General features: G+C 41.8%; 1 protein-coding gene across 7 annotated transcripts in view; it reads right to left on the reverse strand.

The window, feature by feature from the left end:
• Nucleotides 1–26,402, reverse strand: part of VGLL4 (vestigial like family member 4) — a 153,909-nt gene that overhangs the window by 66,006 nt on the left and 61,501 nt on the right. The window contains exon 1 of one of the 7 annotated variants that reach the window (XM_067755483.1): nucleotides 14,863–15,474. The exons of 4 other annotated variants lie outside the window; for them this stretch is intronic. In XM_067755483.1, coding sequence (XP_067611584.1) covers nucleotides 14,863–14,944 — 82 coding nt within the window. In that variant the 5' untranslated portion in view covers nucleotides 14,945–15,474. Of the gene's footprint in view, nucleotides 1–10,299; nucleotides 12,529–14,862; nucleotides 15,475–26,402 lie in introns of those variants that run through there. 2 more of the 7 variants (XM_067755487.1, XM_067755490.1) reach the window with 2 other exon arrangements.

A 26,402-nucleotide genomic window follows, 5' to 3' on the forward strand; every position in this document is an offset into this window, starting at 1 on the left:
TGAAAATAAAGCATGCTACTGCACCAGGGGGTTACACCATAGGACTGTGACCATGACATTTTGCTGGGGTTCAAGTGCAGATCAGCAAACAAAACGGTTTGCCTTTCTTCTGCTTTTCAGGGCTGAAGAAGACATCATAGTCTGTATAACTGCTCAGCCTCACCTCTATCCAGGAGCTATTACTGCTTCTTAAAAAACATTAACTTTTGGATAAATAAAATGGGACCCATCCATACAAGGGACTATTATTCAGCCATAGAAAAGAATGAAGCAGTGACACCTGCTACAGCGTGAGTGAGCCTTTCATTACGCTAAGTGCAAGGAGCCAGTCACAAAAACCCATATATGATATGATTCCATTCACATGAAACATTCAGAACATGCAGCTCTATAGAGACAGAAAGTAAACCAGTGGTTACCAGGGCCCGGGAGGAAGAGAAGGAATGGAGAGGGACTGCCAGTGGGAACAAGATTTCTTTTGACACTGATGAAAATGTTCTAATCTTAGATCGGGGCGATGGTTACACAATTCTGCGAATATACAGAAAACCACTGAACTGTACGTTTTAAACGGGAGAATTTTATGATATGCAAATTATATCTCAGTAAAGCTGTTAAAAAAACACTAGATTAAAAAAACAACTATCATCTTTTAAAAGCTACAGCAGAAACAGAGCCAACATGGAGGACAGTAAATATGGTGAATCCTTATCTTTCCAAGATTCTCAAGATAAACCCTGCGCATTAGAAGAATTAGTCCATCAACCCTCACGGCTACGATGTAACCAAGTGAGATGAATCAAACACAGAAGGGAAAGTTTCTAAACCCAAAGAAATAAACTGTGCAAAACACACACACACACACACACACACCACAAAATCAAAACAACATGAGTCCCTGTATGGGTATGTATGTGTCCCAGTGTCACTCATGTCACCGGAGTTTCTCTCGCTCTCCTCTTGTTACTTAAAAGATAAGCCCTGGGAAGGGCAGGAACTTGATTTTTTTCTTTTCCCTCATGACACATAAGACCTAGCACAGCTGAAGATTTCAAAACCTTTAAAGGCAGCAATAAGTATTTTAAGGTGCACCAACTATTCCCTGAACTGCACTCTGGACACCATTGTGGTCACTATAAGCTGTGATTATCCCCCATCAGCGATGGGAATGGGGGAGTCATTCTACAGAAAATCCCTCTCAGGCAAACTAGGCAGCATTCAAATCTTCCATAAAGTGAGCTGAAGAACACGTTGCTAGAACTTCACAAACATACAAATGAGTGAGCAAAGCTGAACAGTACACAGATGAAGCCAGAGATTGTCAGTCTACCTCGCATAACAGCCAAATTATCTCAGCCCTCTAAAATAAGGGCTCTGTGATCTCAAATCACCACGCACTCACTTAGTGCCGGCCACGTCACGGCAAGACGTGCTGCTTACTAGCAGCGGGATACACAAAAGATAGTAGACTCCTTGCCTTGCGTATGTGTACACGCACGCACACACACACACACACACCCCCCAATAAAACTGAATTTTAAAAATTATTGGTGAGCATGCAAATGAGTGTTGTCATTTCCAAGGCAGTCATTCTGGAATGACTTGAACCTACTTATTCCAAAGAAAACTGTCACTGATTAAAATATATTTTCAAACTCCACTTGTGGAACTGGCTTTAGAATGACATAGGAAAAAGCAGCTCATCATTTTATAGGCACACTTACATAGAACTGAGCCTGGCAGAGAATGAGCCCTCTACAAATATCTAATATATATATTTAATTACTGGTAACTGTTTAAAATATTCAAAAGACTGTATCTCGGACCATGAAGGCAGCTTCTCAATCACCGGCAGTGTTCTCGGAATGAGATCATCACAGGGTTAAGTGTGTAATTTTCCAGGGTGACTATTTTGAAGACAAGCTTCAGCACCTTACCTATTTAGATGGAAGCTGTTACATTTGTTTGCTTTCAATGTCACGCTGTATTTACATTAAAGATAACAAAATACAAGGTGCTCTGACTGCTAAATGAGTGTTACAGACTGTAAACTCTACAGAAACTCAAAAGAAAAGGATATAAACATCATCAGACAACAATCAGAAAGACAACAAGGCATCTTGCCAGGAATTGAGAATTCAACAGGTTACAGTACTATTCCTGCCTATAAAAAGTTTCAGGTAAAGTTTTATAAATGGAGGTTGAAGGATCTATAGAATTCATGTTGCTGGAAAGGAGCGTGGAGGGCATTCGAAAGGGGGGGGGGGGCGAGTCACAGATTAGAAGAACCTAAAGAGGGAATGGGAGGTAAACCAGGAGATAAATCAAACTGGAGCTGAGAGACCTTAATCCCTGAGCTTTCTTTTAACAGGCCAGTGGGTGGATGAATCATTACCCAACATGAACTAAAGCAAAGCAACACTATACTACGGGAAAGTGTTCCCAAAAAAAGAGGCCTCTGTGCCACGTTGGTGTTTGTTCACATCTCTCACTCTGGCTGCCTCCTGGTTTCCACGGCCTTGGATTTACCCACTTGGAAAAACAACCCCTCCTTTGAACAATACCAAAATCACTACCTCTGCCCTGCAATTAGACAACAAACATACATATTCCAGCCTCTAACTGAGGCCATCAGCTCATCCAAAGCAGAGACTATGTATTTTGGCACATCGTACCAATCAGCAGTGTCCTAGCAGGTATTCCAATAAGTAACGGATTATAAGTTAACAGTGAAAAATACCTGGATATTGTCCAATGATAAACCCCCAGCAGGGCTAAAATTTAAGACTGGTGACACCCCGTACTGGTGAGGACACAGAGTTCCTGGAGCCCTTAGGTGCTGCTGGTGGGAGCGTCAGATGGTACAACCACTTTGGAAAACAGTTGAGCAGTTTCTAAAAAAAGTTCAGCTTACCCGATGACCCAGCAATTCCACCATGAGTATTTATCCAAGAGAAAGGAGCACATATGTCCACAAAAAGGCTTGTATAAAAATGTTCGGAGGCTGCACCACAAAGTGAACAGACCGAATACCACTGACCTGTACCCTAAAAACGGCTAAAATAACAAATTTTATGGTATACCTTTGCCACAGTGAAACAACTGTTTAGAGCATCTTTATTCGTAATGGTTAAAACCTGGAAACAAGACAAATGTCCATCAACCTGAGAACAGAGAAGCAAATTGTGATATACTCGTGTGACAGACTACAGCAGGGCAATCCAAAAGAACAAACTACTGATCTGGGCAACAACGTGGACCAATCTCAGAAATATTACGCCGAGCACAAGAAGCTGGAATCAAATGATTCTACTGACGTGCAGCCCAAGAGCAGGCAACACTAATTTATGACCTCTGAGTCGAAGCAGTGGTAACATTACCTCTGGGGGACGGGTACCGCCTAGCGAGGGGGCATGAAGGAACTTCCTGTGGTGATGAAAATGCGCCATGTCTTGATCTGGGTAGTGGTTACAAAAAGTAAAAACAGAGGGGGAAAATTCTTGAACCCATGCCCTTAAGATTTCACCATAATTAATTATGTTTCAATGCAAACGAAAGAAAAAAAGGAAACCAAACAGGTGGGACACTCCAGTCCATTATCCACATGAAGTCCAAGACTGACTTTTTGTCTAGCCCTCGGCAAACACTCTGTTATCACAAAATAAGAGCTCCCAATAAAAATTCCTTTGGGTTACTGGAGGATCTATCCCAGACAGGGCAATATCTTTTAAGGTCTGACTAGAGTACTTTAAAAAGAACATACAACTAATCCATTGATTTCCTGGGCTTTTTTTTTTTAATTCACTGAATTTGTAAATTCTAAATATATATTTTATTCCTATTAGGACCCAAATGAACCATTTGACTATCTTGGGTTTTTTTAAGTTGAGAAGACTGCAATAAACACTAGTTCCCAATATAACAGACAGGTACGATGAAGCAAGGCAGTCTGACTCTGATCACAGTGAATAAACCAAGTAGGAGACTCCACACTTCTAAGATTCCAAAGGAAACTTTTTTCAAGTTTCCTCAACATACGTTTAAGTCCTTCACAAGACAATAAGGGAAATCATCCACTCAAAGCTTGGGAATGCTAGTCACTTTTTGAGCGTGGATAAAACTACTGTAAACAGTAAGTCAGCTAAGAGACAGCAACCTGTAATAAGAACGCTTTTCATAACCTGTAATTACCTTCTTTCTTTATTTACATCTTCATTGTGTGCCTCCCATCTTCGCTGTTATGCTCCAAAAACCCAGGGATCCTGCTGTCTATTTTGTTGACATCTACATCCCCAGCACATACAACAGTGCCTGGCACGTAACAGGTATTAAATATGCTCCCATAAGTGATCAGTTCACTTCATAGACTAAAGGCAAGTGATTAGAAAACAAGATGAGGGGCTTCCCTGGTGGCGCAGTGGTTAAGAACCCGCCTGCCAATGCAGGGGACACGGGTTCGAGCCCCGGTCCGGGAAGATCCCACATGCCGCGGAGCAACTAAGCCCGTGCGCCACAACTACTGAGCCCACACGTCACAACTACTGAGCCCACGCGCCACAACTACGGAAGCCCGCGCACCTAGAGCCCATGCTCCACAACAAGAGAAGCCACTGCAATGAGAAGCCCGCGCACCGCAACGAAGAGTAGCCCCCGCTCGCTGCAACTAGAGAAAGCCTGTGCACAGCAACGGAGACCCAACACAGCCAAAAACAAACAAACAAATAAATAAATAAATATAAAAATAAAATGATGAGATCGATGTGTCTCCCCAGTGGGCTGTGCCCCTTCTATTTAAAACAAAAAAACAAAAAACAAAAAAACAGATGAGGAGGGGCAGTTATTTCTAAGCAACCAGCCCACTTCAAAATGTTTCTCTACAGACACTGAGCCTTAAAGAGTGCCCCCCCAACCTTCATATGCCTCCTTTTCCTGGCTCTCTGTCCCCCCTCTAAGAACATTCTAAGAATTAACAAACTCCCTTGTGTTCTCAACTAACTGAGCATCCCTGGGCTAGTCACACAATTCCAATGTCTCTTTATCTTTAATGAAAAGACAGTGGAGTGGATTCACTCATAAGCAGACACCACGGTGCTTGATGCTAAGAACAAAGAGACCAAAGACAAAGGCCTGGCCCTCCCAGAGCTTACAGCAAGGCAGACAGGTGAGTACAAATGCTCTGACAGAAGCACACGTGGCACGCCACGCAAACGCAACACCTAACCCTGCCAAGAAGGTCGGGGTGAAGAGGGTCACTTTCCAGAAGAAGCCTCTGCCCTTGAGGGAGAGGCTAACAGGCGTCATGAGAAAGAAGAGGTGGAATTTCAGGAAGAGGCCACGGCTCACTGGAAGGAAGGAGTCGGGTGTGTGTGGACCACAGGTGCAAGTGAAGGAGCGATGGGAGACATGACGTGGGCGACAGAGTAGTGGAGGATGAGGCTGGAGGGGTACATGAGGAATGACACTCCCGTGATGTTACAGACCAAGGCCCAGAGGGAACGTGATGAGAGGTGGGGTCAGTGATGCGGTTATTTTAGTGATAATGAAGAAAACCCATGGAGACCTGACTAAGAGAAGGGTTCCTAGGACCTCTTCAACTTCTCATTCTAGTCTTTGTTCCTAGGTGACCATTCTTATTCTCTGTCCCAAATTACCATCTCCGGCAGTGGCCACTTCTCTGAGCTCTAAACCTATATACTCAACTTTCTAATACTTATCTCTCCTTTGAAATTTCAAAGATCCTTCAAACTTAACACACCCAAAACTAAACTCATGAAACTCACAATCTCACCACAGAACCCAGTCTTCCCCCTGTGTTTCCCGTCTCTGCAAATGGCAGCACCGTCCCTCCACGTGGACAAGCCGGAAGCTGAGGAAGCAGCCACTATCCTCCCCGTCACCTGCCTCTTCCCCTGCTCCCATCCAGAACCACGCCCTTCAGTCTTCTCTCCAAACATCTTTAAAATCTACCCCCTTCTCCAACTCCACGACCACCGCTGTGACTTGGGTTGCCACCACCTCTTGCCCAAAGCATCACACAGTCACGTCCTCTCCTATTTCTCCTATTTCCTTCCAATCTGTTCTCAAGCTCAGAACAAATGTTTATCAGCCTGCCTCTCTCTCACGTACCCTCCTACCCACCCCCAGGAGCACATAAAACCCCTGCCAATGCCGCGCACAGCACCTCGTTCACGATGGAGTGGGGACCCCATAAGTCTCTGAGCCAAGGAATGTAAGAATTTTAAGAATTTGGAACCACCAAGGACGAACAAGTGTCCACTGAACGTGCCACGAGGGTAACATTTAGTGACCCTGTCCAAAAAAGTTTCAATGGAGTCGTGGGAACAGAAATCAGATGGCGGTGGAATGAGGAGCGAATGGACAGAAGCTAAACAGAGAACACCGACCTTCTTCCGATAACGTGGATGGCAAGGAAAAGAGACCTAATAGGTAAGAAGGGAACACAAGGTTTAGGGATGGGTTAGTTTTTGTTTTAAAGTTGGGAGAGACTTGTGCGTAAGCACATGATGAAGGGAAAGACCCAAGAAGAGGAAGAAAGGAAATCAGAAAAGAAGCCAATCACTGATAAGTCCCTGAGGCCAGAGGGTAGGGACCTGTGAGCATAAATAGAAGAACCAGCCTTTCACTGGGCCTAGGGGAAAGGAAAGAAGGATGGAGTCAGATTCTGAACAGCCTGCAGGCAGGAAAGCCAAGGAGATGCGGTGGTTCCACTATTTTCTCCTTACATGGTATATAAGGATTCTTCCCACTCTACAAGAAGGCTCTCTCTCATTCTCTCTCTCTGTCGAACAAAATATAAAACCATGTATGGTATACACGTGTGTGTATGTATTTTATATATTTATATAGAGAAAATATGTAAAAATATATTTATATATAGATCACTTTATTTATATATATATCTATTATGTGTTATATTTATTATTGGACGCTAAGAGCAATATTTGATGTCTGCTGTTAGTCCTGGAATTCTACTTCACTCTACCGCTTCCCTCCCTTTATTGAAATAAAGCCTCTAACAGAAAAAGGGCTCCATCATCATCTCCAGAAACTGGTGGTAATTGTTCCCAATGGGGAATTCAGTGCGTCAGTGTTACAGAACTTTACATAGGTTTCACACCGAGAATGACTACTATTTTCCATCCCTTTTACCCTCCACGCCATAGAACTTCTAGCCTGGTACTATAGCTGCTATTACATATTTCTTTAAAAAGCTACCCAAATCACTCTCCTGGATGATTTTAAGCACTGGCAAAGAGGTCAGAGCTTTTCAGCAGGGAAATAAAACACGGTTCTCTGTGGGGTCAGCCAATAGTTTATCAGTTGCTCATCAAAAAAAAAACCAATAGTTTAAAAGGACACGCACAGTAAGAAAGGGAGAAAATGGGTACAGGAGAAAGCTGCCGACAACGAAATAAAATTTTAAATTAATCCCTTGTCACTTTAATAGGGCTGCCACGTCATGGAAGGTGTGTTTGTTTTCAAAGGGGGGGAAACATGCAGAAATGTGCACTCATCACTCCCTCGACTGTGAACAGGGAAACAGCACAGGCTCTGTCCAGCGTAAGGTGAGGGAGTGTGAACACTGTGCTACACTGCTCGGCAGGAAGCATCTGCCTCAAACCCTTCAGTTCTGGAATTCACTCCATTAAAATCTAATCATTAGCCAAGAAGGATTAACAGGCAACTCTTTTCATGCAAAACAGATATAAAATAAACACCAAGAGGGATACATACGGAGGGTCCTTCTTCATTCATAATTTTAGGTGGTGCATGAGGCCGCCTATTGTTTCAGCTCTTTGTTGCTCTCCGGCAGCCATCTCTATACAATGCAGAGTATTGTTTGAGTACTGGAACAAACAATTTAAGCTTTTTCTGTATATCTAAAAGTCCCTGCATTACCATCCAAGGAAACCTGGCGCTGCGACAAAGCTGACTTGTAACACGTCTCAGCCTTCAAGCAAATTGCTCATTAATGCACAACTAAAGTTTCTGTTCAGACCCTAATTAACCTATGTATCTCCAGAAGTGTCCCCCCACCCTCCCCCAGTCCTGCGCTCTCCAAAACTGGGCAGAATTTTTGTTTTGAATTTTATTTTATTTATCTTTTTATACAGCAGGTTGTTATTAGTTATCCATTTTATACACATCAGTGTATACATGTCAATCCCAATCTCCCAATTCATCCCACCCCCTCACCCCCCCCACCCCACCGCCACTTTCCCCCCTTGGTGTCCATACGTTTGTTCTCTACATCTGTGCTGGGCAGAATTTTTCTAACACACCATTTTCCATTACACATGGATGCTGGTGGGCTTTAACAGTGGTGACGACTGTGACCAAAATACTGACTGAAAAAAAAGTTCAGACCAAAGCAACACCACGTCTATTAACAGGGGAGCAGCAGGTGAGTGAAAAGGGAGGCTGGGACATCCGCGAAAGTTCCAGGGTGAAGCCGTCCCCCACCCGAGAAGCAGGCTTCATATGGAGAAGACAACCTCTTAGGACATGGCCACTACTTTAAAAGATCTCATAAACAAGACACAGAGAAGACTTACAGGATAATTCCAATCAAACAGGGCTAAAAAAACCCACAAAAAAAACAAAAAGAAACCACCAGACAAAATTAAGCTAATTTGTCTAGAATGGCACACATAGGTAGTAAACGTATAAAGAAAAGCAAGTTACAACTGCGACGCCCTCTTGGGGTCGGGAGGAATTCTGACTGGGAGAGAACACTTGAAGGAGGCGGTTGAATACTTCTTCACCTGATGATGATTACAAGGTTGATTATTTTTAAACTATAAATTACACATATGTTTTATGTACTTTTATGTCTATATATGTTCCATAACAAAAAATGTTAAGAGACCGAGACACACAGAGAGAGACAGACAGACACAGACAGAGAAAGATCAACCCAAGACCTAACACATTCCTTAGCAGAGCAGAGGCATTCCATACATGTTTAAGAGAATGGATACTGGGTTACAAAAGCACAGTACTGAGTCTTCTCCAATCACTTACTAAATATTTTTCAGTTTGTTATGTTTACAGACTTCTTTGCAAACAGATGGGTGAAATGTTAAGAGTTCAGAAAAGATCATACAAATAGCCACAAATTAAAGACAACTTTCAGAAGAGATTTTCTATTTTCTTTAGCATAAATAAACATTCTTTCAACTTGAAGTGATTCACATTGTTAGGATTAAAACATATCCTGTATACAATACACTGAAATTAAAACAATCTACAGAATTCTAAGAAAGAAAATGTAGAAAAGGCAAGATAAGAAAGCAAACGGATGGCAATAATCCCTCAGAACTTAGTAGAACAGGTAACATTCAGGAAGGCAGAGAGAAGGAAAGCAAAAGAGAAAATCAAAATTTCAGACTCTGCTTCTAAAATAAAGTGGTTGAAGTATTTGGGGGGCTGGGGTGGGGGGAGCGGCTGATATATTAATTCATTAAAAAATAAAAGGGAGAGGGACTATTTTGTAAGACAAACTGACGTTTATGAGGAAGGCTTGAGCTCAGCTCCAAGGAGCCCAGTATATACATAGACACCACTAAATATAAACAGCCACGGAATAAACGTGCAGATACAGAGAGATAAAACAGATACAGTCAGAAACAATCCCTGGTAAGACTGATTTTATATCTTTGTGTACATGCAGAAGTGCTAAATCTGGATCTAATTTCTTCACGACAAAACCCAGTTTTCTGCAACATCCTCACAATAAAGCAGAACCGAACTATTAAGGAGAGGTATCGAATCTTCTCACACGCAGAGGGGGAATTTCTTCATATCTTACGGTGTGTTTTTAAAATGATCTTCCTTCACAGCGAACGAATCCGAACACCCTAGGAATTGAAGGCCCTGAGGACGAGAGTGAAGTAAGGCGGAAGGAAGGAAGAGAAATCCGCCTTCCAAAACAAAGCTGGTGTAGGTTCCAAGAAACAGCCAAGTAAAATAATCCTTCCAGAAAAGGGTAGAGAAACAAGGGAGGGGAGCCGAAAGGAAGGAGGGGATAATCACACGTTCCCTCCCAAACTGTAGATAGAAGGAATACATACTGGCCAGGTCCTCGCGGGAGAGCTCTTGGGCTCACCTGAGTTTGTTTTATTAACCAAGCTCCTCCCAACCTCTCCTCCTCTCCCCCCTCCCCCCTCTCTCTCCAGCTCTCCTTCCCCCCCTCCCCCTTCACTCCCGACCCTCTCCTACAAATTAAAAGCTACAGTAAAATGAATTTCCACAGCAAGACAGCTGCAGACACTTTACCTCACCCCTGGGTGAAGAGCTGGTCACTTGATGTTCGGGGCGGGGGACAGAATACAGCCAGTACAAAGCAGCTCTGCTCTGTGCCCTTTTCAACTCACTAGTACCGGACACTCCTAAGTTTCCTGATGCCTCTGAGCTCATTAGACAAAGAACAATGAAACCAGGACTCCATTAAACTGCTGCTGGTTAAACTGGCAGAAAACAAAAGAAATCCGTCAGCAGGGCATGGGCCTCGCTCACATCCCTAGTGGGGTCTCACTCGACTCAACCACCCTCGTTGTGTACATTTTCCTTTCAATTCCAGAAAATTCATTTATATGTAGCCTGTGATGAAACAAGTGATAATTAAGTTCTGAAACAATGAACAGCTCTAAAAGTCCAGGAACTTGTAATGCTCTTCTCTGAAACTTTCAGAAGATCTGAAGATACAATCTATTCTTCCTTTCTCCCAATATAAATCACACCATTAAATTAAAAGGGAAGAATTCTTCTACCAAATTACACCTTAATGGCTCTTAACCCATAATTAAAGTATCACTAACAGCAGCTTAAAGCCACGGCCAACCAGGAGTACATTTATCAGGACCTAAGTTTTCAGCACTAAGTAATTATGTAAATAGAACTATCAGCCATCTTGAGAAAAGTCCATGGTCGAACCAGCTCCCTGGTCCCTTGAGGAAACTCTCTGTGACTGGCATCTACACAGGGCCTCCTCCCCTGCAGTCAGAGCAAAGTTAGCAAAGCTTCGTGCCAAAGGAGCGAGGCAAGCGAATTCCGAGGACTCTCCTCGCCTAGAGCCCTGATTACCGTCTTCCCTGATGATCACAAGAGTTTGGGAACCTAGACCAACAACTGGTTTCAGAGCACAGAAGAATCCAGGTCACACTCAGCTGTGCATCGTGATCCAAGATGCTGTCCCTGTGCTGCGGGCTGTGAAGGTCCCTGGGACAGAGCACGGCCCCTAACATCAAGGAGGTGATGATTAATTAAGGAGGCAAGACATCAAATAATTTTGGAGAGGTGGTGCGGTATAGAAGAATCACAGACTAACTGAAACCACTTTGCTCCTCAATTCAATTCTGTCACAAACTTTCTGAATAAACTCGGACAGACAAGTTACCTCTCTAGGTCTCAGTTTTCTTGGCAAAAACAAGGCAAATGTATTAGCTATATCTAAGGCCCTGGATAGCTCTGCAATAATTAGATAATTAGAGAACATGAGACAGTATAAAATTAAGTGCTAAATTATACAGCAGCGAGCACAGCTGCCGACAGAGAGATTTCATTGATTTCTGAGTCCACCACTTCCTAAGAGCCACACCAGGCACTGTGCCAGGACTCAGGGATACAGTGACCAAGACAAAGCCCCGCCTTCATGAGGCTTTCGGTCTATTAGTGGCGCATTCTCAGGAGTTCAGAGGGGAAAAAATGAAGGCTCCTTTTCAAGGAGATAAGAGGCAAAACTGGGATTCAAGCGGGTATAATTTGAACATACAGTAGGAAGGGTGATGACTGATGAACTGGCTAACTGTTGAGAATTTCAGCAATAAACCAGAGACTTTTGAAAAGACACATTAATACCCAAGCAGAGTTCTGCTAACTGGCTTATCACCAATGAAGGTAGCTAGTTTCCATAAGTTAGCCAAACGCAGATTCTTCCTGCCCTTTGCCAAGCATCTTCTCCTATCCCAACAGGTCCCCACCCCAAATCTATTTGTGGTTCATTTTTTTTCCTTAATTCTCTTTTCCATTATGCTTGTGGATTTCTATGGTGAAAGTCAGGAGCAGACACCCAGCAGAGAGTCATATCTAAGCCATCTGGAGTCTACCCTAAATGTGGGGTTTTAGGAAGACCTTGTAGGCTATGAGAGAATTGGCTAAAAAACACCTATTTGTGCGTAAGTTCCTAGAGAGGCTGAGGAAAGATGGTGCAGACACAAGGTTTATTTTGTGGAGTAGAGCTCTAATACAAATAAGGAAAACAGTACAACTAACCTAGAGAATAATTAACCGTCAACATCTTACCTTCTTAAGACTAAAAATTCAGAAAACTATTTTGTCCCTTATTTTTAAGAGACGTGAAACATGCCTGGGCCCTAAGTGAAATCAAACACTGCCCACCAACTGTACATTCCGCTTTGCAAATAACTTCCCTGGAATGCTGGTGAGCTGATAGATTTAATACGAATACTCTCAAAGTGCTGGACTTAAAAGGAACAATAACTATTCCAACATTTCTTATCCCCCCCCGCCCCAAAAAATCCCATCTAAGATTTATGCCCATCTTCTAAACACCCTTTTGAGTTCAGAGCAGATGTGTGCAATGTTTACACTGAGAAAACCACTAGGACATAAACAGCCCACTATAAACACCACTCAGATTTTGCTGTGCTTTTCTTCATTTCCTGTGTATTTATTTTGGTGTTAAAATAATGTTAACTTTCATAATAAGGAAAATAGCAGCAGATGTTTAAACCAAACAGACTACAGCACATCATCCCACACATCTACTCAACTTTCAGAATCAAAGTTTCTTCCTCCCAATTAAGGAGGGAACCTAGAAGACCACTCTCGTGTATGGTACCTACTAAACAACAGATCAACCTGGACAAGCTTTCCGTAAGCTTTTCCTCACCACCTGCAGACACAAAAAATTAACATGGTATCAATTTCCTAATAATCCCTATATTCCTCTCTCAGGCTGATAATTATGCTTTGTTTTATTCTGAAAATATCTTATTACTCAATGACAAAGACAATCCAACAGAAAGTGCCTTAGAAGTTTTCAGTTTCTTGTTCACTGAAAAAAAATTCTTTTAAACTAACTGCAATGTTAATTTCACAGGAAACACGCCTGGTGGCCTGTTGCTTAGACCACTCTAAATCGGACTTGAGGACACGGGGTGGGGGGGGGGGGAAGCTGGGATGAAGTGAGAGAGTAGCACTGACATACATACACTACCAAATGTAAAATAGATAGCTAGTGGGAAACAGCTGCACAGCACAGGGAGATCAGCTCAGTGCTTTATGACACTTAGAGGGGTGGGAATAGGGAGGGTGGAGGGAGGCTCCAGAGGCAGGGGATACAGGAGTATATGGATACGTATAGCTGATTCACTTTGTTGTACAGCAGAAACTAACACAACATTGTAAAGCAATTATACTCCAATAAAGATGTAAAAAAAAAAAGTCTGCCTTTTAAATGAGTGACTTTAGAAACAGGATGATACCTAAAGCAGCAGATTCAAAGAAAGCAATTCACCAAAATTCGCATTCCTGGAACAAGTAGGATTAAAACAAAAAAAAAAAAGACTACTTTAAATATGAGATTCTCATCCACAAAGTTAAATAAAACCAAGAATGAGATTTTTTCCTTGAAGGGGAAAGGGTAAGTTTTTGACTGCTTGGGCAACAGGGCTAAAGTTTCTACACGAAAAATACAAGTGGATCGGCTCACCCTCCCAAGTTTCTTCCATGTTTTCTCTTTCTAGAGCAATGTTCAGTTCACTATAGGCAGAGACATGGAAACTTCTCCTGCTGAATCAGAAGGGAGAAGTCTCCTTGATTTGTATGTGGTTACACAAAAAACACTTCCCCTGCCAAGCTGAATTCCCCCGGAGATGTGTCTCCGGCTACTCAGACTCAGACCATTACCACTTTTTCAAATCGCACGTAGATAATGTTGGATTAAGAAATTCCCTTTTCTCTTCTTACTACTAATAGAGACAGCTTGAAATACTACAGGGCAGTGGGGAAATACCTCATGGTTTAGTAGGCGGTAATAAGTGATAAGATTTCCGAGTTGTTTTTTTGTTTTTGTTTTTTAATTTAGCTTTCTGGTTGGTGGGTTGTGCAATCACTTCCACAAGGGACAGGAGTGTGGAGGGAACATCCTTCAATGTCAGAACTCTCCCAGAGCTGTACAGGAAACGGGAAATCAGACAAAGGGCCAGTCTGTGCTCTGTGACATGGGTGCCCTTCCAGGCCCCCAAACTGAATAGAAAAATTCTTCATTGTTTGGGACAATCGCTCTTGAACACAAAAACGCACTGTAACTTTCTGTTCCCCTCTACGTGAAAATCCAAAGTTCTTGCTGGCTGTTGGACTACAACAGGAATACTGTACGTAGATAGTGTAAGTATGAAAGCAAAAAAAAAAAAGAGAGAGAGAGAGAGAGAAAACCTGGCATGTTTAACTTTTTACTTGGGTCCAGAAGTTCCTCCTCTAAAGAAAACGCCAACAGAAATCAAAAAAGAAATACAATTTAAAAGAGTTTAAAATGTGAGGAGTTAGTATGTTGCAAGCATAAAGCAAACTTTTAACAATGTATATGTCCCCACCTCCCCGCCCCTGCCCCGCCCCCACCTCCACTGTAACCCCTGAAGGCTAAGATACAAACAACAAACTTTGTCCTGAAAACAGTACCTAAGAACCGCTTGCCTTTCAAAGCACCCTAAAGTCTCAAGAAAGAGAACAAAATGCACAGAAGGCAATGAGAACCGGAAAGGAGGAGTGGCCTTGACCCAAGCAATAGGGTAGCAGTTTCTAGAAGGGAACATCTACCTTCATAGCACAGAATCCCGATGTTGTTGTTCATCTTGTCCAAGTACTGGTAGTTCAACAGGTCCATCTTCATAAATAGCATTTATTGGGCTAGCACAGAAAACCAGCTCTTTGCTTTCGCCCCGAAAAAGTACGTTTCCAAAATCAACTAGTGCTGAGCAGCTCCTGGCTCTTCTCTTAAACTTCACAAAGACGGAGGCCCGGCCTCGGATCAAAACAAAGTAAAAGTGAAAAAAAAAAAAAGACGCACACAAAATCGAACTTGCAGAAAACCCTTCAAGGGTTCGTGGGCAGACGGTATACGTCCTGGATCCTCAATGGAGCATTTAAAAATCGTTTCAGAAGTCTTTACGGGTCTTTCTTCGACGTAAGAAAGGAGCAAAGAAGGAAAACCCGAAGCCCATTTCCTAGGACAAAGCCGCGCTCGCGCCGCTCATAGCCCGCTGCGAGTTCACTGCGCTGACACGCCGACTATGCCTGGAATGACTCGTATGTGGACGAGCTTCCTCTTCCCAGCGGGAGGGAGCGCGGAGCATGCTCACTGAATCCCCGGGGCTCTTCACATGTCAGGGATGTTTTCTGCACAAGATCAGGCTCTAAATGTACTAAGTGTTTGAAAGAAAGAGAAGGAGGAGGTGGAGAGTCTGCAGGAGGGGCCGGGGCAGAGCTGCTCTTGACAGGAAGCAGCCCTGCCGCTGCAAAACCGGAGGAGGGAAGAGAAAACCCAGGAAGTCGCTTTTTCAGGAGCTGAGTACAAAGTCAAAAATCCATCATGGAAGCAAACTTCCATGGAATTTAACTCTGGTGTAGCTTCACTTTCGGGTTTCAGAAACCCAAAGTGCTTTGCTGTGGTACATATACCACATATTTCTTTTCTTTCCTTCCTTCTCTTTTAAAAGTCGTTTTACAAGGTCCATTTACACTTTAACTGTATATTTAAAATTTCAATGTCATGTTACATATAACTTCTCTCATAATTCTCATAACAACTCACATAAACACGTCAGGGATGGTATCACCTTTTTACAGCAGCGGAAACTGGGGCTCAGAGGGATTAAATAATGGTATATGGCTCCCAAAATAGTTGGTAGAACTACTTTTAGAGTGTGTTATTCCCTTAAAACCTTCTAAAAAATAAGGAGGGAAAGAGGGAGAGAGAAAAGGAGAAACAGGAAGAGAGAAAGAGAGAGAGAGAGAGAGTTTAAAGAAGTAAGACTACATATCCCAAACACGAAGCCTACCTGAGACGATGGGCGGGAGGGATAAAATTATTTTCATTTTGCGCATAGGAAAGCTGTCCCCTCTGTGTTTTAGAGGCTAACGGAACAGCATGCCAGCACATCACGTCTTACTGTAAGGACCTGGGCCTGAAACTTCACATCTCCAACATCCAGCACAAGTGGTGCCCAAAAGCTATTTACTGAGTCAGTAAATCACTGAAAGTTCAGAATCTTCAGCACGTGAAGAACACACTGGCAAACTAAAGGGGAAAAAATAGTTTTCTCTTTGGAGGTGGCACCTAGCTTTTGGCAGCATGAATAGACTAGTAATTGACCACAGGAGGTGTTTCTATGCTAATACTATTGTATGCTATTTGGAGATTTAGAAAACACCAAGGGGTGTGCTATGCTGTAGACCAAGACTGGACATTGTAATACCCTAAAAGAAGAACTGGATAAATAATTTCAAGCGCTTATATGTTAAAAGATCAGCAGTTGCACTTTGGGTAACAGGCATGTTCACGACAAGTTGTTCTAATAGAATCCTATCTGGAGATAAATACAACACCCAATACTGCTGCCGTCCCTGCTGCAATAGGAGTAACTGGCATAGCAGCAGGTGAAGGAGGCAACAGAAAAATCGAGATTTCACAAGCTTTAATTTACAAGGCTATTTATTAATGCTAGATTACATATTCTAGAATCTGAATAAGCTATACTGAAAGGTATGTACACCATCAATTGTAATCAAAATACTTGATGGTACTTGACGGGGAGGGTCAGAAGAAAACTCTTACAGCATCTAATATATATTATTGTACTTAATCTTAATATCTTTAGGTACAGATTCAAGTTCAACTGATAGTTTTGGTTCAAATTCAATTACCCAGCTGGTTGTGGAGAACAATTACTGTGCTACATTCTTTGACGTAACTTCTCAATCAGAAAACGTTATGAGTCATTAGCACACCCCATACGGGAGAAAGCTGGCGCACCTTGGAATCAGTGTGGAGTTTTTAAAAATCCTGAGGCTGTGGGTGCACCCCAAAATAATCTGAGGGGGTGGGGCCCAGTGTTGGGATCGATTTTAAAGAGTCCCAGGCGATTCTAACATGCGCCCCAGATTGAGAACCACCGCTTTCATCTCAGAGGGAAAAAAATCACCTGCCTTCAGATACTTCATTTTACACAACTTATTTCGAGAAGGAAAGTTTTCTTTTTAAAGTTCAGTGATTTAACCAGATCCAAACAATCCAGTGGTAACGATATGAGTAAAATATTTAGTAACTTCCCTTTAATGACTCAGTGTCACTTACAATGTAGTTTTCACTCTCCAAGAGGCAACCACCCATGTGGACACAGGCCCACAGGTACACCTTGACCTGTGTTTGCAATGAGCAGAGGGAAAATAAAATCCGCAGCCCCCACCGCGTGTTTCCCACTAATCTGGACGCTACTGTGGTCCTACTTAGAGCTACAGACGAGGAGAGTGAACAGGTAGAAACTTTGACAGCAATTTGACAGAGTCATCTTAGGTCCTGTAAATCTTCCAGGCAGGCAGTCTGAGAAGCCCCGCCCTGAAGGGTGGCGGCCACACCTGCCGACTCCGCAGGGCAGCCAGTCCCTGCGGCTGGACCTATCCTATCACAGCTCCCCACATCGTCCACCTTCCGCTTCAAGCAGTGAACTACCTACAGTTACTCTCGAAAACCAAATTATTTCATGTCTCAGTGCACACGCTCCCTCTTTGTGCAAGACTTTCCCAGCCTCTCTCCCAGCAAACACCCATTCTTCCTTCAGGACTTGGCACACGTCTCCTTTGTCCTGTGGGACCCCCGTCCCTCTGAGTCCTCACTCCCAGGCCTGTACCATCATTTGCCCACCAACATGCTTCCATCCTATGCACGTCCAGGCTTTAGGAGCCTGGCTATGCCTTCTGTACCTCTGCAGGGCTGGTCTGGCAGGAGCCTGACACACGGTAGGCCATCAATAAATTCCTGTTGAATCAAATCTCTAAGATGAAAACACCTCAAAGGCAGACTCTCCATCTCGCCCTCCCTACTCCCAGCACATACCAGATTATCTAACTCAACGTTTCTCCAACTGGATTCTGTCAGAATCTTCTGGGGACACAAGTCCTCACATCTGAGGAAAACTCATGTAGATTCTGATCAGGCTTCAGGTTATGGTCAACATATCCAGCGAAAAACTCCAAGCGCTGGAAAATGTCAGTGCTTCTCAAGTTCATTCACAGACTAACACTGTCATAATTAAACTACCAACAGAATTCTTCTTAAGGAAACTGGAAGGATGGTTCTAAATTTTATCCACCAAAAAAAAAAAAAAAAAAATCAGGTAGAAAATTGGGTTTTTTTGGATGAAGAAATTTGATCTATCAGATATTTAAAACATAAAGCTACTGTATAGCATAGGAAACTATACTTGATATTTTGTAATAACCTATATGGGAAAGAACCTGAAGAAGAATCATATATATACATATATATATATGTACACATATAACTGAATCACTTTGCTGTACACCTGAAACTAACACAACATTGTAAATCAACTCTACTTCAATGAAATAAAACACATAAAGCAAAGAACATTTTTGGGTGGAACTGGAAAGAGAATAAGAAAAATGAAACAGATATTGTCACATAGTAAAAACTTTAAAAACTGTAAGAAAATGTTCAGACTATCTAATTCGGAATAGGGAAACATTTTCTGAGCCTGAAAAAGAATTAAATCAAAGAAAGAAGTCACAGAAGAAACTACTGTAGAATTTGACTGAATATACAAATTTTATGTTTCGTACATCTGAAAACACCAAAACCAAGTAGAGAGGCAAAACACAAAACAGAAGAATATATTTGTGACATATACCATGGTGGATGAAGGATGAATGTTCTTGGTATATAAACATTAAAGAAGAGAAAATAAGAAAAAATTAATCTAAATTATTTTTAAATGAGCAAAGAACATGAGAAACAAATGGCCAATACAGTTTTAAAAAGCCTATTCGAGGGACTTCCCTGGCGGTCCAGTGGTTAAGACTCCATGCTTCCACTGCAGGGGGCACAAGTTCGAGCCCTGGTCGCAGGGAAGATCCCGCAAGCCACGCAGCATGGCCCAAAATATAAACAAATAAAAGATAAAATAAATACACTTAAAATTTTTTTCTTAAAAACAAGCCTATTCAACCTCATTAAAAATAGAAAAAATACAAATTAAAAACAATTAAGTGATTCTCTACCTGCCAAATTAACAAAAAGAGAAAACATTTCAATCTTATTTAATGCTGGTGAGGTGAGCTGCCATTGGAATTTGTGTCACTGCTAGTAAAAGTGTAAGCAGTCCATGCCTTTCTACAAAGCAGTCAACATACACATCAAGCTGTCTGTAGTGCTGAAAATGTTCACATCCTTTCCTTGCTCTGGCCTCTAGTTCTAGAACTCTGTTTTAAGAAAATAATAAGATTTGGTCAAAGAATTACATAAAGATGCTTATCATGCTTCTATTTATAATAATGAAAATTTGAAAACCTAAAAGTCCAAAAATAAGGGAATGAATGAAAACTGTGGTATATCAATGACAGAATAGTATGCAACCATTATAATTCCTTCTAAAAAATATAATGACAGGGGCTTCCCTGGTGGCGCAGTGGTTGAGAGTCCGCCTGCCGATGCAGGGGACACGGGTTCGTGCCCTGGTCCGAGAGGATCCCACATGCCACGGAGCGGCTGGGCCCGTGAGCCATGGCCGCTGAGCCTGCACGTCCGAAGCCTGTGCTCAGCAATGGAAGAGGCCACAACAGTGAGAGGCCCGCATACCACAAAAAAAAAAAAAAAAATATATATATATATATATATATATATACATATATATATATAATGACAGGAGAAACGATATACTCAAAACATATGCTAATGGAACTACATATGTTAAGTGAAAACAAGCAAATAAAAAATATAAAAATAGTATGTACACTAAACACCAATTTTGCTTATGTATTTATAAGTATACACACATACGCAGAAAGAAATATACACACACATGTATTTAAAAGACTGTACTAGAGAAAACAATAATTCAGAAAGATACATGCACCCCAATGTTCAATGAAGCACCGTTTACAGTAGACAGGACATGGAAGCAACCTAAATGTCCATCAATAGAAGAATGGATAAAGAAGATGTGGTACATACACACAATGGAATATTACTCAGCCATAAAAAGGAACGAAACTGTGCAATTTGCAGAGACGTGGATGGACCTAGAGACTGTCATACAGAGTGAAGTAAGTCAGAGAGAGAAAAACAAATATCGTGTAATACCTCTTATATGTGGAATCTAGAAAAATGATACAGATGAACTTATCTGCAAAGCAGAAATAGAGACACAGACTTAGAGAATGGACATATGGATACCGGGGGGGAAGGGGAGGGTGGGATGAATTGGGAGATTGGGAATGACATATACACACCACCGTGTATAAAACAGATAACTAATGAGAACCTACTGTATAGCACAGGGAACTCTACTCAATGCTCTGTGGTGACCTAAATGGGAAGGAAATCCAAAAAACAGGGGATATATGTATAGCTGTAGTTGATTCACTTTGCTGTACAGCAGAAACTAGCACAGCATTGTAAAGCAACTATACTCCAATAAAAATTAATTTAAAATGAAAAACAAGAAAAAAAAAGAAAAGGAAAAAGTCAAAAGGAATAAAATAAATAAAAATAAATACATGATTGGAAAGCATACCAAAATGTTAACAGTGCCTATCTTGGAGGGGTGGGCATTTTTTACATTTTCCTGTGTCTCTAATTTACCTGCAAAGACTATATTCCTTATATAATCAATGTGAGGGTGAAGGAAGGTCCTCACTTTTTAAAAAGCAGGGACATATGAGAAAATATGCCCTGGTGAGGCATAAACAATGGATCATTTATATCTAATTTTTGAACACCGTGAAATGTCCTTTTCATTAGGATTTAACAGCTAAAGATTTAAAAATTCCAAACATTTATTTAGAACTCTGTAAGATTTAAAGATGTTTATAATGAGGTATCTGTCCTAAAGAACAGTCTACAATATGGCAGTGTATGTCAATTGTATCTCAGTAAAACTGGGGGGCTAAGGAAAACAGTCTACAAGGAGAAACTCCCTGTACTTTAAACTTTCAGAGAATGTAGACATGTATGCATGTGCTTTTGTCTTCTATTACTTACTAATTATTTCATGTATTAGTAACAATTCCCCAAACTAGACCATAAGCTTTGGAGAAAAGGAAAACTAAGCTTCAGTTCTTGGTATAAAGCTCCCCACAGTATAAAATAAGGGCTCCATAAATGTTCATTATGGCAGCGTCTCAACATCTTTGGGGAATAATGATGGCAAAATGACGACAGTAGGAAGCCAAGGCTAATTACTAGGTTAAATGGTTCTACTTGCTAGAGAGCTGACTACCAGTTTAGAATAGAATCAGCAAAACTGTGAGCTGCTTCATAAAAGCCAAATGATCAAAATCACTCCCGAGACACTTATTAAAAGATAAAATGCTGGGACTTCCCTGGTGGTGCAGTGGTTAAGAATCCACCTGCCAATGCAGGGGACACGGGTTCGAGCCCTGGTCCGAAAAGATCCCACATGCCGCGGAGCAATTAAGCCCGTGTGCCACAACTACTGAGCCCCTGTGCCACAACTACTGAAGGCCAAACGCCTAGAGCCCGTGCTCCGCAACAAGAGAAGCCACCACAATGAGAAGCCCACGCACCACAATGAAGAGTAGCCCCTGCTTTCCACAACTAGAGAAAGCCCGCATGCGGCAACAAAGATCCAACGCAGCCACAAATAAATACATAAATAAATAAAATTTAGGGCTTCCCTGGTGGCGCAGTGGTTGAGAGTCCGCCTGCCGATGCAGGGGACACGGGTTCGTGCCCCAGTCCGGGAAGATCCCACGTGCCGCGGAGCGGCTGGGCCCGTGAGCCATGGCCGCTGAGCCTGCGCGTCCGGAGCCTGTGCTCCCGCAACGGGAGAGGCCACAACAGTAAGAGGCCCGTGTACCACAAAATAAATAAATAAATAAAATTTAAATAAAGAAATAAAATAAAATGCTCTCATTAGCACATCTGCCAAGCAAGGAATATTTTAATGTTAAGTCTAACAATTATTTTTTCACAGACACCAGGAAAGGTAAATAACCCTACAGGGCTACTTGGTCCCCCCCAATGGGTTCAACTGCCCTCTTCTTTCCAGGATGCTAAGTAACCAATATATTTAACTAATGCTTTCATTTTTATTTTTCTCCTTACCACACATTTATTTTTTCAAATCACTTTAATCTGATATGTGACTAATAATCAAAAACCATACCAAAGGAAGAAAGTTAAGTCTGACTGTAACTTGATCTACATTATCAACTAACCAAAAAGTTGGATGTGCAAAAGTGCCATGTTTAAGAGCATCTCTAGACTGCAATCTATGGGCACATTCTTCAGTATAATATGAACAGTAACAGCAACAATGGTGATGATAATGTTTGTTAAATACCTCATTGGTCAAGGCACTCTCACTTTTTTATATTACCTTAATTACTAAGACAAGGTTGTAAGAGAAGGAAAGCATAGAAGAGGGTTTAGGTGAAAACAAACTTAGCACTGAGTGGTAAGAAAGAAGACTTAAGGAACGAAACTTTTTCTTTTAAATATTGTTTACAATGCAAAGTTCTGTGGCTCCTCAAAAGCTCAGCTAAAATCCCACCTTTCACAAGAACTCCATTAGCTAGGATTAATCTCTTTATGAGTCCACTGTATTTTAGGTTTACGCTGCATTAATTCTAAAACAAGGCAGACTACGAGATGATTTATGTATCTCTCCCCTACGTGATTATAAAGACTGTTTTGTACACAGTAGGTCTTCAACAGTGTACCTGTTGAATCAAAGAAGACACCAAAACAAAACAATTTTCAAATGCCTCAAGTATCAAGGATGTAAACCTGAATATCTATTAAGTTCTCTGTGTTTTTTACATTTTCTGTCAAGGAAAGAATTCCTAAGTATATCACAAAACATTGCTTATTTCTCTAATTTGGAGTTGCTCACACTGAAATGACGATGAAAAATACAGTATTTTCTCAAATTTTTCACAAAAGCAAATGCCATTAAGCTGTATGTTTTGACTTTTTTCTTTTTTTTTTTGCGATACACGGGCCTCTCACTGTTGTGGCCTCTCCCATTGCGGAGCACAGGTTCCGGACGCGCAGGCTCAGCGGCCATGGCTCACGGGCCCAGCCGCTCGGCGGCATGTGGGATCTTCCCAGACCGGGGCACGAACCCATGTCCCCTGCATCGGCAGGCGGACTCTCAACCACTGTGCCACCAGGGAAGCTCCATGTCTTGACTTTTATTGTTTATAAAACAGTAACATTTCTAAGCTAAAACACTCACAAGTTCTATTAAGTATGACTAGATTATGTGCTATAATATAATGGGATTTTAACACAAATATATGTACTTTTTAAAAAACTTAAAATGGTTCTTCAAAGCAAAGATTTAAACTTTCAATACAACAGCACCCTCTAAGGGTGAATTTTAAATTGCAAAGACAATTTTGGGAAAGCAAACTGCCTAATTTCTCACCTGAGTTCAAACACAATAAGCCTCTTACTAAACTTAAAAAGTCACAGTGAATCTCTTTTAACAAACAGTTCCACTCTCATTAAACTTTGCAAAAATTAAAAAAATCCTAACAAAATCAATTCTCTTGATATCAAATGAGTGAATAGGAAATCTGCTTTACTAACATGAATTTAAGATAAAAATAGCATTTGGAAGTTCAGACTAGGATTGATACTTTAAATAAATCAGCACTGGGGAAGGAAATATAATTAATTAGCATTCCCAAGAAAGGAGAAATATCTTGCAAAACACTATAACTTACTAGTTTTAAACTAGTGCCTTATATGCTTGAAACAAATGTTTCCTTATTAACAAAAATGATTATTTTAGTGGTTTTCATTATTGCAGACAATTTAGTTCAGTAAATCCTGTTCAAAGAACCTTCATAAATAAAATATTATTCTGATATTCACATTCTCACCAATTATAATTATCCACAGACGTATTCTTGCCAGGTTGGCTAGCACTTACTGACATGGTAAAAACAGAAGTCCAATGGAGGAAAAGTACTAAATATTTAACATCTGAAGGTCAATGTCACTGACAGTCCCAATTTCTGATTCAATCTTCACCTAGCAGTTCAATTTGCCTTCACAGTATTTCATTCATTAGGCACCATTTTTCTACCTCCAGAATCACCCTTTCAACCAACTAGGATCCAGTCTAAAAAACAGACAACACACCCGTTTTTTAATAGAACTGTAATGCTTCCTCCCAACCTGTGCGCCCTTCCAGTAACTACCCCATGAGGTAACTACTATCCTAACTTTTAAGAACGTTAGATTAGTTTGACCACTTAATACAAATAGAATCATATGGTATGTACCTTTATGTGACTGGATTCTTGCACTCAACATTATGTTTATGAATGTTAGCCTTCTTTTTAAGTGAAGGTGAAAATCATTCCTTTTCGTGGCTGTATAGTATTCCATTGCTCTAACTGACCACACTTCATTCTGCAGTTGATGAACATTTAGGTAGTTTCTATCTGGAGGATATTATAAATAGTGCTGCTACAAATATTCTAGTCTCTGCCTTTGGTGAGCATGGACTGCATTTCTGTTGCATACATTCAGCTTGAGTAGATACGTTAGGTCATAGTGAGCATACATTCAGCTTGAGTAGATGCTGTCAAATAGTTTTCCAAAGTATTTGTAGCAATTACACTCCCGCCAGCCGTGTATGGGATCTTAGGTTGCTCCACACCCTTGCCAGCACTTTTTCACCTTTTCATTCCTGCTACACGGGGAGTATGCAGCAGCCTCACTGTGGTTCTACTTCACACTTCTCTGACCGAGAGTAAAAACATTTAAATGCTCCTAAGAGGCAGAGGGATAGGATTCACCACACAGAACAGTGGGGTAAGGGTCTATCCACTGGCTCTCAAACAGAACCATCTTGCTCCCCTCAACCCAGGGGACCTTTGGCAATGTCTGGTTGTCACAACTTGGCGGCACCACGGGCATCTAGTGGATGGAGGCCAGGGATGCTGCCAAAGACACTACCATGCACAGGACAGCCTCCCTGAGCGAAGAGTTAGCGGGACCAAAACGGCAGTAATGCTGCTGCCAAGGAACCATAATCTAAGCGGACGGTTGTTAGAATCATCCCCCTTAGCCATGTAATCAAGGTAATCGATGGCCGGTACAGCTCAAGAGGTCAATTTCCTGCTGTCTTCAATTTCCTCAAGTTGAAGGAACAGAAAGACAAAGGGTATTTACTACGTGCTGGGCGTGGGGCCTGGCACATGGCAGAGCGCTAGGTTCTCTCAGGTATCTTGTTTCTTGTTAAATCCTCACAACAATGCTGGGAGGTACTTTCACCATTTTATAAATGAGGAAACATATCAGGCTGAGAAGCTTGTCCAAACTCACACAAAGAGTGTAGAACTGGGATCTGAAGCTGTGATTTTCCACTCTACCCAGGGTCTTACTTTTAACCAAAATTAAGAAGAGTTTTTAAAGTCTACAATGACTTATCTTGCAAGGGGCGAGTTTCACTCTAGATTTGCAAAAAGCAGGTGAATAAAAACTAGGTACGAAAACTAGATCATTTGTAATGTTAACATGCACCTGTAAGAACTGTACCCTACACTTTTTCAACAAATTCATCTTCTTCACCACGCCGTGATCTCTTTAAAGTTAGATCTGTGCCTTACTTTTCTCTGTATATGCCCCATAGGTTTCCAAGTAGGCTTAGCAGATGGGCGACATCCCAGCCTCCCAGGGAAGTGCCAGCTACCAACGACTGTGGCCCCAGTAACAGGAACCACGGCCCTGGGGAGGGAGTCAGACCCTAGGGAAGGAGAGAGGAGAGCCTGGGACTAACCCAAGCAGGAAAGGGCTGTAGGTGACCATGGCCACCTACAGGTGCAGACAGCAGTGGCTCCCCTCCCCCAAAGGAGGAGAAAGAAGCTAGAAGCTGAGGGGGTGAGGAACCCTGACTTCCTGAGCTCTCAGCACCTCATGCTGGTTTCCCAGCACAAGAGAGCACCAGACCCAGAGTCAGAACCACCAGGGTCCTATCCTGCTCAGACCCACTATCAAGGGATAGTGACCAAGGAAATCTACCTCCCGGCCTCAGTTTCCTCATCTGCAAAAGGGGTAGATTGAGCGAACCTCCCCTGCC

The sequence above is a fragment of the Pseudorca crassidens genome, chromosome 10, assembly GCF_039906515.1.
Source record: "Pseudorca crassidens isolate mPseCra1 chromosome 10, mPseCra1.hap1, whole genome shotgun sequence".
NCBI lineage: Eukaryota > Metazoa > Chordata > Mammalia > Artiodactyla > Delphinidae > Pseudorca > Pseudorca crassidens.